Source organism: Ictalurus furcatus, chromosome 9 (genome assembly GCF_023375685.1).
Source record: "Ictalurus furcatus strain D&B chromosome 9, Billie_1.0, whole genome shotgun sequence".
NCBI classification, from domain to species: Eukaryota; Metazoa; Chordata; class Actinopteri; order Siluriformes; family Ictaluridae; genus Ictalurus; species Ictalurus furcatus.
The window spans coordinates 25,119,471-25,131,970 of record NC_071263.1 but is presented as its reverse complement, the minus strand read 5'-3'; the positions used below and the strand labels follow the sequence as shown (position 1 = coordinate 25,131,970).

Sequence of the window (12,500 nt, the reverse complement as noted above, 5' to 3'; positions counted from 1 at the left end):
ATAAGGGGTGGGGGTGTGCATGCGTGCACGTTTAGGAGTGCACCTCCACTGTAGCCTCCACTCATTGTCAGACAGTGTTTGTCTTTAATTTATTGATTCATTTTCATATGATTCATTTACATGTGATTCATTTACGTATGATTCATTTACATGTGATTCATTTTCATGTGATTCAATTACTAATTTGCTTGTCTTTAAATCCAGTTTTAGACGGTGATATTACAAAGATCTTTCCAGATTATGACTTGCTACACTGTATGAGATAACCCCAGTAAAATTGCTTGAATTCTATAATATAATTTGTTCACCATGTTAGGTTTAAAGACAGTGTTTGATAACTAACATATCCCCGTCTCTCTCTCTCTCTCTCTCTCTCTCTCACTCGCTCTCTCTCTTTGCCAGTATCAGCCAGAGGAGGATGTCCTCCAGGAGAGGTTTTTAATTTAATTTTTTAATTTTTATTTTTTTTAAACCACACCGTGGTATCGAGTATCGTGTACTTTTGAAGGTATCGGTACCGACTAGTAGATTTTTGGTATCGTGACATCCCTAGTTCATACAAACAGTAAATATCCACAGTTATGGTCTACTGAGCAGCAGTGTTGCTGGGAAGGTGCGTGTGTTACGATCATAATGTATGTAGTAATGTATGACGGGTTAGTTAAGTGCATTAATACGGACTAAGAGGAAAAAATGAGATGATCATGTAGCACATCGCATTTGCGCCCTCGATAAGAAATCATGTGAAAGACGTTATTCGAGTCTGTATCTGGCTAGCGTTTTTGTTTCTCTTGATGTTCTTAACTGCGAGGTGACGTAGCGTGCTTGCAAGAGAATTCTATACTGGCGTTATGCTACACTCTATTTTGCTCGGTTCCATCACCGAGCATCGCGTCATCCTTAGACACTAATGAATCCGTCTAGTAAAAATAGCTCTTCCATCAGCCAGATCAGATCACGCCTCGGCCACGGGATGTCATTTCAGAAGATTTAGAGATATGTACTGCGTCACGTTTAAAACATGCGTCCTACGGCCGAAAGTTTGCGGACACCCGATCATAACACCCGTATGTGCTTGTGGAAGATCCCGTTCCAGATTTATTCCTCGCTTTGCTGTTTTAATGCGCTCCACTCTTCTGGGAAGGCTTTCCACTAGGTTTTGGGGCGTGGCTGTGGGGATTTGTGTTCATTCAGCTACAAGAGCGTTAGTGAGATCAGGCAGTCATGATTGGTGAGGAGGTCTGGGGTTCATCCCAAAGGTGTTCAGAGGGGGTGAAGTCAGGGCTCGATGCAGGAAACTCGAGTTGTTCCACTCCAAATTTGGCGAACCATGTCTTCACGGTGCTTGCTTTGTGCACAGGGGCCGCAATGGGTTTGGGACGCTCAGTTTCAGGGAAGGGAAATTTGTAATATTACAGCACACGGAGACGTTCTGTACAGATGTGCGCGTCCAACTTTGTGACAACAGTTTGGAAGAACCACATACGTGCGTGACGGTCAGGTGTCCACAAACTTTTTGGCCGTATAGGGTACATCCCAAGTGAAAAATGATGTTTCGTGAAAGTCAATTTAGAGTGGAGTTTATTTTTTCTTTTTTTCTTGTTGTTGACCGTACTTGTCTACCATAAATAAATAAATAAATAAATAAATAAATAAAATCAGCCCGGACGTTCAAACTTGCTTGTTTCGGGAGCACAGGCTACTGATTTGTCCACTCCTGATCCTACATGGCTGCTGCCTGTACCAATTAATGTCTCTGAAACACTGAAGGACATGCAGTATGCTTTGGCCAATCACCGTTGATATTCATGGATGAAAGAAGGTTGACGCTGCCCTTCCTCTTGTCTTAGGAATTTCTTACTAAAGTGAATGTGTTTTAATAAGAAACTCTTTGTGCCTTACTTGCATCTAAAACTCGAGAAAGGCAGCATGGGCCTGAAAGAGACTAAAACGAACAGCACATGCACAATGACAATTTAATATTTAATGATACTGGAAGATTATTTGTCTCAATTGTGTGGTTACAAGTAGAGACCTGATGTAACGACTAAACGTTGACACACCTACAGTGATTCAGAGTGCTGTGGGTGTGGTTGCTGAACCTCAGAGAGGCCGGCCTTCCCCTGCGGCCATGGATACAGCACAGGGGTTTGTCAAATAAATCTCAGCTTGTGCTGAGTTTTAAGTGCCTTGAAGGTTTGCAGTGCTGATCTAAGTAGAGAGTAGAGATTGTGGGCACTCGAGTTTGGGTGTGCTTCAGTTTAGGAGTGTGGTGGGCCTTGAGTTTGGAGGTCCTCCACCTTGGGAGACCTTCAAGATTGGGAGTTTGAGGGCCTTCAAGTTTTGGAGTTTGGGCTCCGTTAAGTTTCGGGGGTTCTCATATTTAGGGGCTCAAGGTTTGGGAATTTGTGGGGGACCTTTGGAGTGTGAGGGTTTGGGGGGGACCTTTTGAATGTGTGGGTTTGGGGGGACCTTTTGAATGTGTGGGTTTGGGGGACCTTTTGAATGTGAGGGTTTGGGGGGGACCTTTTGAATGTGAGGGTTTGGGGGGACCTTTTGAATGTGAGGGTTTGGGGGGACCTTTTGAATGTGAGGGTTTGGGGGGACCTTTTGAATGTGAGGGTTTGGGGGGACCTTTTGAATGTGAGGGTTTGGGGGGACCTTTTGAATGTGAGGGTTTGTGGGGGGACCTTTTGAATGTGAGGGTTTGTGGGGGGACCTTTTGAATGTGAGGGTTTGGGGGACCTTTTGAATGTGAGGGTTTGGGGGGGACCTTTTGAATGTGAGGGTTTGGGGGGACCTTTTGAATGTGAGGGTTTGGGGGGAACTTTTGAATGTGAGGGTTTGGGGGGACCTTTTGAATGTGAGGGTTTGTGGGGGGACCTTTTGAATGTGAGGGTTTGTGGGGGGACCTTTTGAATGTGAGGGTTTGGGGGGACCTTTTGAATGTGAGGGTTTGGGGGGACCTTTTGAATGTGAGGGTTTGTGGGGGGACCTTTTGAATGTGAGGGTTTGGGGGGACCTTTTGAATGTGAGGGTTTGGGGGGACCTTTTGAGTGGTTTGGTTGCCTTCAGGGTTTGGTGTTTTGGAACCCCTGGGTTTAGGAGTTAGGGGGTCCTTGAATTTTGGGACCCTCAGGATTGGGAGTTTGGACTTTTCCATTGTTTTGGAGCCCTTGGGTTTGGGATTTGATGGGCCATGTGTCCTCTAGTCTGGGAGTTTGATGTACCTTCAAGTTTGGAACGTTGTGGGCTGTGAATTATAAAGTCTTGAACCAACAGTTTAGAGGAATTTACTACAATACACCAGCATATTTAATGCACTGCATCTGTAGTGTATATAGCATTGCCATGGATAATACTTTCCACATTTTCCCTGCATTGAGAAAAGCCCACAAATCCTGTTTACTCCAAACTGAACTAGAAGTGGGCCGTTAAATGTTTACAGTGCATGCCTACATATAACGTCAATTCAAAACTACAGCTGTTGCACTCTCATTAAAGGACATTCATGAGGAAAAAGGCTTACCAACACTTCTAGGTGTTCTTCTGTAACTTTATCTGACTTGCAGTAAATGTGGGTACTTCTGCTTTCCCGAAGATTTTGTGATGCATAACGTTATTAAGACGCAACCACAAAATCTTTCTTCTGTAAAAGTAGTGGAAGGAATACGAAGAATCGATCCAGATAATCTTCCTTTGAGTTTCTGTTGGAAGTGAGTTTATAGTAAACAGGTTTCTCGTTCGTTTCTCGGTGCAGGAACGCGTGTTGAAATTCTCGTTGGTGGTAATCGCACACACTCCACAGATACGGCGTTTACTATACTGGAGTTTTGCTCCAGCTCCATCGTTACAGTCATCATGCAGAGGGTCGCTGTGAGTAGCGAGTACCGTGCCAGTGTATCGGCTTTAACAGCCTTCTTTAATGCCGCTTTTATTGCGCGTTAAATTGCTCTCCAGTGTCTCGGCCACAACTGTAAACTCTTTTTGTGTTTCTCATTTTCTCCCACCCGTTCTCTTGCTCTGTTTTCTCTCTCTCTATTTATTTTCACACGCCCATTCCAGTCAGCCTACAGTGCATGTCTTTGGACTTGGGGGGGAACTGGAGTACCCAGAGGAAACCCCTGAGGCATGGGGAGAACATGAAACTCTGCGCACACACACAGGGCGGAGGCAGGAATCGAACCCCCGACCCCAGTGGTGCGAGGCAAACGTGCTAACCACAAAGACACTGTACCCTCTGTCCAGGCTATTTAAAAAAATAAATAAATAAAAAGTTTGTTATTCCTAGTCGCCCGTCGAGCAAGCAACTTCAGTGTGGTGTTGATTGAATAGTCAGCAGAGCTTCTTTTTTCCCCCCCTCATGTTCAACAACCAAAAAAAGCGTATATATGGTATGTTCGTATGTTTATGTATATACAAATGTATATTTGGTATGTACATATGTTGATATAAAATGTGCTACACAGTGATGTAACGCGCCTTGATGCTGTAACTACAGTGCGAGTGACTCCGCTCACAGACAGAGTTGGCACCACAGTTGGCAGATGTCTTGCTGACTTTGTCTCGACCCCATTTTCTTCCAGTTTGCTAGTTCTGCCAGTTCTCACCCACTCGCCAGCACTCCCCTGCTACATGACAGCTACCAACTGGAGAGGGTGAAAGGCGAGCACGTGCTTCCTCAGACACGTGAAGCCAACCAACTGCATCTTTTTAAACTGCAGTGCCACAAAGCGGCATAACACACTCGTTGGAAAGCGGTATCCGCCCTTTTCCTCGTACATGAGCTCACAGATGCCATGTGATTGGCCAGTGATTGTTGCAGGAGAGAGTAAAACCATCCGTCTCACCCAGAGACCACACCCTTTCTTCGCACTCTCGGACTCCCAGCCACGCACGGTCGGGGCATTCTTCAGGATTTGAACTCGTAATCCTCTGACCATGACGTTCTGTTGCCTCAGACACTTTATCAGGAAAGGATGACGACTGGCTAAGTCGTCTATACATCAATGCATTGTTGGTTAATACAGCTGTGTTTCCAGGCAACCAAACGCATATAACTGAGCTTTAACTCGTCGAGTAGGCTAGCTAAAGATGATTTATTTATGATTTGTCTTCTAAACCGGTTTCTTTTTTCAGTGGCGCAGGTGGACGAGGTGGAGCAAACAGTTTTATGCACATTGTAATATTTTTCTTTATTATACAATACAATATGGACGTTACAGAGGAATTGGGCTGAGCTGGGGGGAGGGGAGGGGATCCTGCTGTGCTACTAGTGATGATTAGACATGTGTCTGCATGCCGAACACACCTTTTATGTCAGCAATTATAAACACCGGTATTCTGAAAAATGTCTTTCTTTTTCCCCCCAGAATGGACAAAGCACAGCTGAAGATGGGGTCGCTCCAGGGGTCAAGGTAAGACAAGATGAACAAAAAAACCCTCCAAAAACACTCGTCCTTCATTGACCATTCAGATACTGATACTCTGGAGGTCTCCATGGTTGTGGTTTTGCATTGAGCTCGGTCCCGTTGGGTGATGAATGCTGTGGGAGTTTAACAATACACATAAACAATCTGAAATCTTGTCTTTTTTAAAAAATAAATAAATAAATACTTTCTCTGTCTCCTACCTGGTTTGGCTCTGTGATGAGTGGAGTGTCTCAGGGCAGCGTGTTAGGACTTCTTCCATTTTCTTTTCTGGATTTTAACAGCAGGTTATCAGGCTTTCTGGAAAGTGTGTGTGTGTGTGTGTGTGTGTGTGTGTGTGTGTGTGTGTGTGAGAGAACTGCAAGACATGTTTTGACACGTGCTGGGATTAATTTTTTTTGGTATAAGCTGTTAAATAGGTGTAAATAAAAAAAGTGTATATTGAGTAGTGAGTGAGTTGTTCTGTAACTCTTTCACACGGTCACGTTCAGTGTAGCTGGTTTTGGTTTGATTTATACGAGACATGATTTCTGTGATATTTTTTTTAAAAAAAATTTGCTTTTGGTGCTCTTCATTTTTTGTTTCTTTGTTTAATTTTAATATCCCTTTTATTCTGTGTCTGTTGCTAAAATGGCATATTTTTTTTTTTTTAAATGGAATAATTACTAAATGAAATAAATGCAGTAAAACACTTATTATTCCTTTTATTTTGCTTAGAGACATGAGATTAAAAAATAATTAAAAAGATTTTTTTTTTTAAATTAACCAATAGTAGTAGTTAATTAAAAATCTCTTCTTGAGTATTTTATTTATTTTTATTTAGTGGAAAGATTCAAATAAAGCAATGAAGTATTTAATTAAAAATCTCTTTTTATTCAGTATTTTATTTATTAATTCACTGCTTTATAGAACGATGCAAGTCAACCCGTAGAAGTAATTACTTGCATGCATTTAAGAGTTTTATTCTGTGTCTCTTGCTAAGAGGTATTTTTTTTTTTACTTTTACCTTTATTCATTTAGCAGACGCTTTTATCCGAAGCGACTTACAAATGAGAAAATGCAAGCATTTTTATTTATAAAGCGCTTTTAACAGTGGATATTGTCACAAAGCAGACTTAAAATAATAATAATAATAATAATAATAATAATAATAATAATACTAATAAATCCAGATACGGATTTAGATTTGGATCCCTAATGAGCAAGTTCGAGATGGTCTCATTACCAGAACTCTCTGAGACCCAATGAGGATTTTAAAACCGTTTCATTTCTTTTCTTTTTTTTGATCGGAAACTTCAAATAAACCAACAGTAGTACTTTCATTTAATTAACGAATGAAATCACTTGGATTCCGTTGCTAAGAGGTAGGATTTTTCAAGTTTTTATTTCTGAAATTTTTTATCGGACAATTTAAAATAAACCATTCTGTTTATTCTAATTTGATTGATTGTTGATTCTGTTTCTGTTCCAGTTAATGAATCCGTTCGTTTGTTCGTTTAGGAAAAGAATCCACATGTATAATTGTGTCTAGGCTACACGGCAGGCCTGAGGGGCAGGTCAGGACACTGGGCCCTGCAGTCGATGAGAACAGTGTGGGCAGCGGTCAGAAGTGATCAGTGTTGAACTGCCGGTGCAGAAGCCTGAAGCTGTGCAGTCTTGTTTTCTATTAAAAGTGTGTTCGTGACCGTTTAATAATAGCGCGTTTGCATAGAGGGTTAAAACTGGTGGCGTTTGTTTATTTCGTATGAATATCAGGATTCATCTGTAGCAGCCGAGACGACCATTTCGACAAGCGTATGTCGTTCTTCTGCGATGTCACGATCACGAAGGGGAATACTGTGATGGTTAATAAATAAATCAATTAGATATATTCTAGTGCTGCATACACACAATAGGAAAACGATCCGTATCGCGAAAGAGCAGTACGGTTAACGATCAGGAATGTGCGACCCTACAGGCGCGTACAGAAGCGGCGGCAAATCAAGTGGCTGTGATCACACCCTCGCCTGCACATCCTGTGTGCATCTGGAGGATGGAATGCGACCTGCACTAGAAGGCGTTTCAGGCGTGAAGCATCCCCGTCTGTCCGGTTTCCACTTCGGACTGTAAAATGTTTAGCGATTTCACACTGACGGGCTCTGTTAAACCTTTTCGCTGTCGTCTTGATTGTTGTCATGACCTCACACTAACCGTAATAGTACAACCAGGAAGTACTCAATAACGCTCTATAACAGTTGTTAAGTACAGTATGGTGTCTGACGCACGCCAGTTTGTTTAGTCAGTTGAGGGAACGGTTATACATTGTAGTGTTGCGCAACGAGGACTTGTAGTGTTGTTTACTCTAAACAACCGCAGGATCCAGCCGGCAGCCAGGTTGTACATGCAGACATTTAGTTAAAAGGACGTATAATCCAGTTTTAAGGAGGCTTCATTGCCACTAACCCTCCCCGCAGCTCGGAGTCCTCTGGGATTTCATAAGCGTGTTTGAACACGTGTGTACGTTTGGGTGTTTTGAAGTGCTGCCTGACCTTTTAGAAATGGCCTTTTCAGTTGGGTGGAAAATAATCTGTCTGTAGCTCTCTATTGCTCTCTATCTCTCTCTCGAACTCTTTCTCTCCCATCCCCCCCCTTCGCTAGAATCTCTCTTTGGACATTTCAGCTGTGGCTGAGAAAATGATGCGAGTACTCGAATCTCTGAGAAATGGTCATTTGACCAGTCACAAACATTGTAAACGAACATCTCGACTTCATTTGAGTTTCAATAAAGCTGCAAGATAAAAAAAAATACACACCCGTTTATGCATTTCTCGTGTTCATCATCTTTGCCGCCTTATATATGAAATATTCTCTTGTCCTCATTGTTTTTGCCCTCTTCTTCCTCTCTTATCTCTGTAAATCTCCCAGCCATGACTATGACACATGAGACGATGAGACGTCCACACCCCGGCACTCTCTCCATACCCTTATCTCTCTTTGTTCCGCTTTCTCTCTACACTTCTCCTTATTTATACCTCTGCAAGACTGAACGTCTTTCTTTCTTTCTTTCTTTCTTTCTTTCTTTCATTCCAGGGTCACTTCATTCCAGGAAACACGGAGGCCGCGCCTCCACCATTAGGACACGCATAGCTAACGCCACTATAATTAGCAATATGGAGAAGCCACGCCCCCACTATTAGCTTACACAGAGGCCATGCCTATTTTAGTAACCTACACCGCGGCCACGCTTCCGTTATCTTCCACACAAGTGTTCTGGTTAAATAGTGCATGGTGTGCTTTAACCATAAAACACTTGAGTGTAGCCCTGGGCCTGAGTGGTGTGGAACTCCACCGTGTGCATGTGCGTGTGTGCATGTGTGCGCGCCCGAGAGAGAAATGGAGCCACAGTCGTGACTACTAATGAGACGCCCACACACACTCCATCACCCCCTATACACTGTGTTCTCTGTCTCTTGCTCCCAATATAGTATTACTACATTAAAGCGAACAGTCTGTTTTTTTAATAATGGAAAGAGATAAAAAAACAAAAAAAGGCCATTTTTAAAAAGGCTATACCGACAATCAAAGCTAATTTAGGAGAATAAAAGCTGTAAAAGCCTGCCCAGTAATGTGACCGTGTGTGTATTCTGCTGAGGGAAGACCCAACAGAAATCAGCAGGAGGTGTGGCGTGTATGCTCAATCTTTTCAATATCACGACAAAGACGTTTTCACGCTATTTGATCGAACATTTAAGGTTTAAATCCTGCAACTGTTAAAGAACCAGAGACTAAACCATCACCCGTTCGGTCAAAGGCGTTGGCCAAATAAATGTAAATAATAATGATTACTGATTAAATAAAGTAAATAAAAAGAAAAAGTCCATACATATGTTTGTCAACAGTTTTCTCTTTTGCAAGGCACAAACGTCTGCTCTTCTCCCAAATGAAAGGAGTCAGGATACACGCCATCCGCCGCCGCTTCCTGCACATTGTTCGGTCTCCGGATGTTTAGGTAAACACGAAAGCGTGTCCATTTGCTCGGCAGAGTTCCTGTTTTCGATGTTCAAGGTGGTGTTGGTGTTCACAGAATATCCTGGAGAAAATCTAAAGCCTCACGTGTCTCCAGAGCCCAGACGTTCTTACCGAAGAATTCAAGCTTTATTTATTCCCTTTTTAAAATAATCGTAATAAAATATTTTTAAAAAAATAACGTCAGATTGATGTATTTCGGGAACTTTTTTCAGACAAGGAACAAGAAGACCTTTCCACATTCAGGAAAAATGTAAGAAATAATACACATGTATTTAACTGGTATATTTATCAATGGTGGAGGAAGTGTGATGGTGTGGGGATGCTTTAATGATAAAGGGTCTTTATTGGTCACATATACAGTAGAGCACAGTGAAATTCTTTTTTTCGCATACCCCAGCATATTAGGAAGCTGGGGTCAGAGTGCAGGGTCAGCCATGATACAGCGCCCCCTGGAGCAGAGAGGGTTAAGGGCCTTGCTCAAGGGCCCAACAGTGGCAGCTTGGTAACACTGGGGCTTGAACCCCCGAACTTCCGATCAGTAACCCAGAGCCTTAACTGCCAAGCCGCCACTACCCCTGCTTTGCTGCTTCAGGTTCTGGGCAACTTGCAGTAATTGAGGGAAACATGAATTCTGCTCTCTACCAGAAAATCCTAAAGGAGAATGTCCGGTCTTCAGTCCGTCAGTTGAAAGTCAAGCGCAGCTGAATTATGCAGCAAGACAAGGATCCAAAGCATATGGATCTAGTAAGTCCTTCTAGTAAGTCCTAGAAGTAAGTGAAAGACTGATCTCCAGTTATCAGAAGCGTTTGGTTGCAGTTACTGCTGCTAGAGGCGGCACAATCAGATTTTCAGTTTATGGGGGCAGTTAGTTTTTCACATGGGTGAAAGGTGTTGGATAACCTTTTTTTGCTTCAGTAAAAACACATAAATAACACGTATAGTGCTGTGAAAAAGTATTTGCCCCCATCCTGTTTTTTGTCTTGGTTTTCGAACGTCTCCATCTTCTCCGTCCACACTGCGACGCAGAAACCCGCATTTTCAAACGTATCCACTCGGGAGAGCGTTCCATTCGAAAAAGCACCGTTTTCGCCGGACAGATACGCCATCTCCGTGTGGACCGAAGGCCAGACCGATGCGTTTTTCAAATTCATCCGGATTAACGTGGTCCCAGAAAGCGGAACGCACAGACTCCTCTCCCGCGTTGGAAGATTTCCTGACCGTTCCAAAGCGCCGACGCTGGAGACTCCTTCCGTAACTGTTACAAAATCTCACAAAAAAAAAAAAAAACACCAAACATCATTTCCTTTCTTAAATCATTTTTGAAGGCATTTATTATTCAGCAGATTATGTGGTGCGTCTGCCATCCAAGTCTCCGCTAGTGAGCTGTTACTATAGAAACGATCAAGAAAGAAAGCGAGCGCATTACTCTAAACGCGTGATCTACGTTACAGCTGGAACTCTCGTCCGAGCTGCTGTCCGAGGGAATTAATCCGAACCTTCAGCTTCAAGGCTCAATGGCTTCAATTCACAGAAACGTCCGCTATGATTCTCGAAAGCCGGCGCGAAGTAGCCATGTTAACGATTTTAGTTTTGATTTTGATGTCGGAGATAAAGATGATGAACAGGTTATACTGAAAATCGTTTGTTATCGGGTTTGAAGATGATCTAATCCTCTGGTTTATCCCTCGAAGCTCCACAGAAAGTTGAGAGAGGTGCTGAGCGTGCTAAAGAGAAGTATCCCTGCGCAGTGCTAAATGATTAGTGCTGAGAAGTGACTTGACCATTGCAGGAAGGTGGAGAATATATATGCGTGTGTGTGCGTGTGTGTGCGTGTGTGTGTGTGTGTGTGTGTGTGTGTGTGTGAGATTTTTGGCACGTATCTGGGAGATAACATTTTTTTTTTAAATAAAAAAAAAAAAAGAATTTTTAGCAGCTTTAAAATCAAGAGATTTATTTAGATTTCCTGCTACAGATTTTGGAAGTGTTGCAGTAAATCACTTTTACACCCTGCTGAAATGTTTTAGATCTCGCATCATCTCGAGAAGTGGATTATTAGTTTGTGTGTGTGTGTGTGTGTGTGTGTGTGTGTGTGTGTGTGTGTGCGTGTGCACTCCCGGGGGAAAAGAGAGGTAGTAAGTGCTTTTTCTGTTCGTGTAAATTTGATTTGTAAACGCTCTAATGCAGGATAATGGCCTCTTAGTTTTGATTTTCACAGCCGTATGCCTTTTGGCACTTTAAGAGGTGTGTGTGTGTGTGTGTGTGTGTGTGTGTGGGGGCGAGGGCGGGGGTGGGGGGGCGGGGGGTGGTCATGTGTGACAGGCTTTGATATCGTTTTTCCAGCCCATCTCTTTTGAGGTCATCGTCTCTGAAGAGCCAATCTCGCTCATTAATTTTTCAGCACTCGGCACTGCTTTGTGGTACAGCTGGGTTGCCATGTTACTCGATGCCCACTAGCGTTAGCGTCTGAGCGCTAATCTGAGGGGGGAGGGAGCAGTCAGAGTGTGTTTGGGTTCAAAGCTTTGAATCAGACCCAACACGTTCAGACCTGCGCAGTCGGGCGTTGGTGATTTGCAGCTAAATGTGCAGTGCATTGTGGGGGTGCGGAGGCTAGGATGTACAAGGCCAGTTCATTTGTTTTTGCTGTAGACTGACGACATTTGGGTTTGAAATCAAACGATGAATAGGAAGAGAGTTTAGAATTTCCGCTTTTATTCTTTGGTATTTATATGTAGACGCGTTAAATGACGTCGAACATGGCACATTTAGTATCAGACCACCCAGTTTGTTGCAAAAATATTGGAACGTGACAGACGGGTGTTTGTTGTTACCCAGGTGTGTCCTGTTTGATTGCTTGTTTGAACAGTAAATAGCTCTGAACATCTACGCTTGGGTGTAGTGTCACCTGTGAAGACTGCGTTTGTTGTTAAAAAAGGATAAGCCAACATGAAGATCAGAGAGCTGTCTATGGGAGAAAAGCAAGCCATTTTGAAGCGGAGAAAAGAGGGAAAATCAATCAGAGGCATTGCATTAACACTGGACATGGCCAATACAACAAATTTAGAA

At 42.9% G+C, this 12,500-nt stretch overlaps 1 protein-coding gene and 1 long non-coding RNA gene across 3 annotated transcripts in view; one reads left to right on the top strand and one right to left on the bottom strand.

The window, feature by feature from the left end:
• rps6ka1 (ribosomal protein S6 kinase a, polypeptide 1) overlaps positions 1–12,500 on the top strand; it is a 94,117-nt gene that overhangs the window by 14,506 nt on the left and 67,111 nt on the right. For both annotated transcript variants that reach the window (XM_053632749.1, XM_053632750.1), the window contains exon 2: positions 5,373–5,417. In XM_053632749.1, coding sequence (XP_053488724.1) covers positions 5,373–5,417 — 45 coding nt within the window. The remainder of the gene's footprint in view (positions 1–5,372; positions 5,418–12,500) is intronic.
• Positions 5,114–8,844, bottom strand: LOC128612494 (uncharacterized). The gene is made up of 3 exons (XR_008386756.1): positions 8,222–8,844; positions 5,633–5,699; positions 5,114–5,545 (listed from the first exon to the last, which is right to left on the bottom strand). It is a non-coding gene; the product is annotated as an uncharacterized LOC128612494 (long non-coding RNA).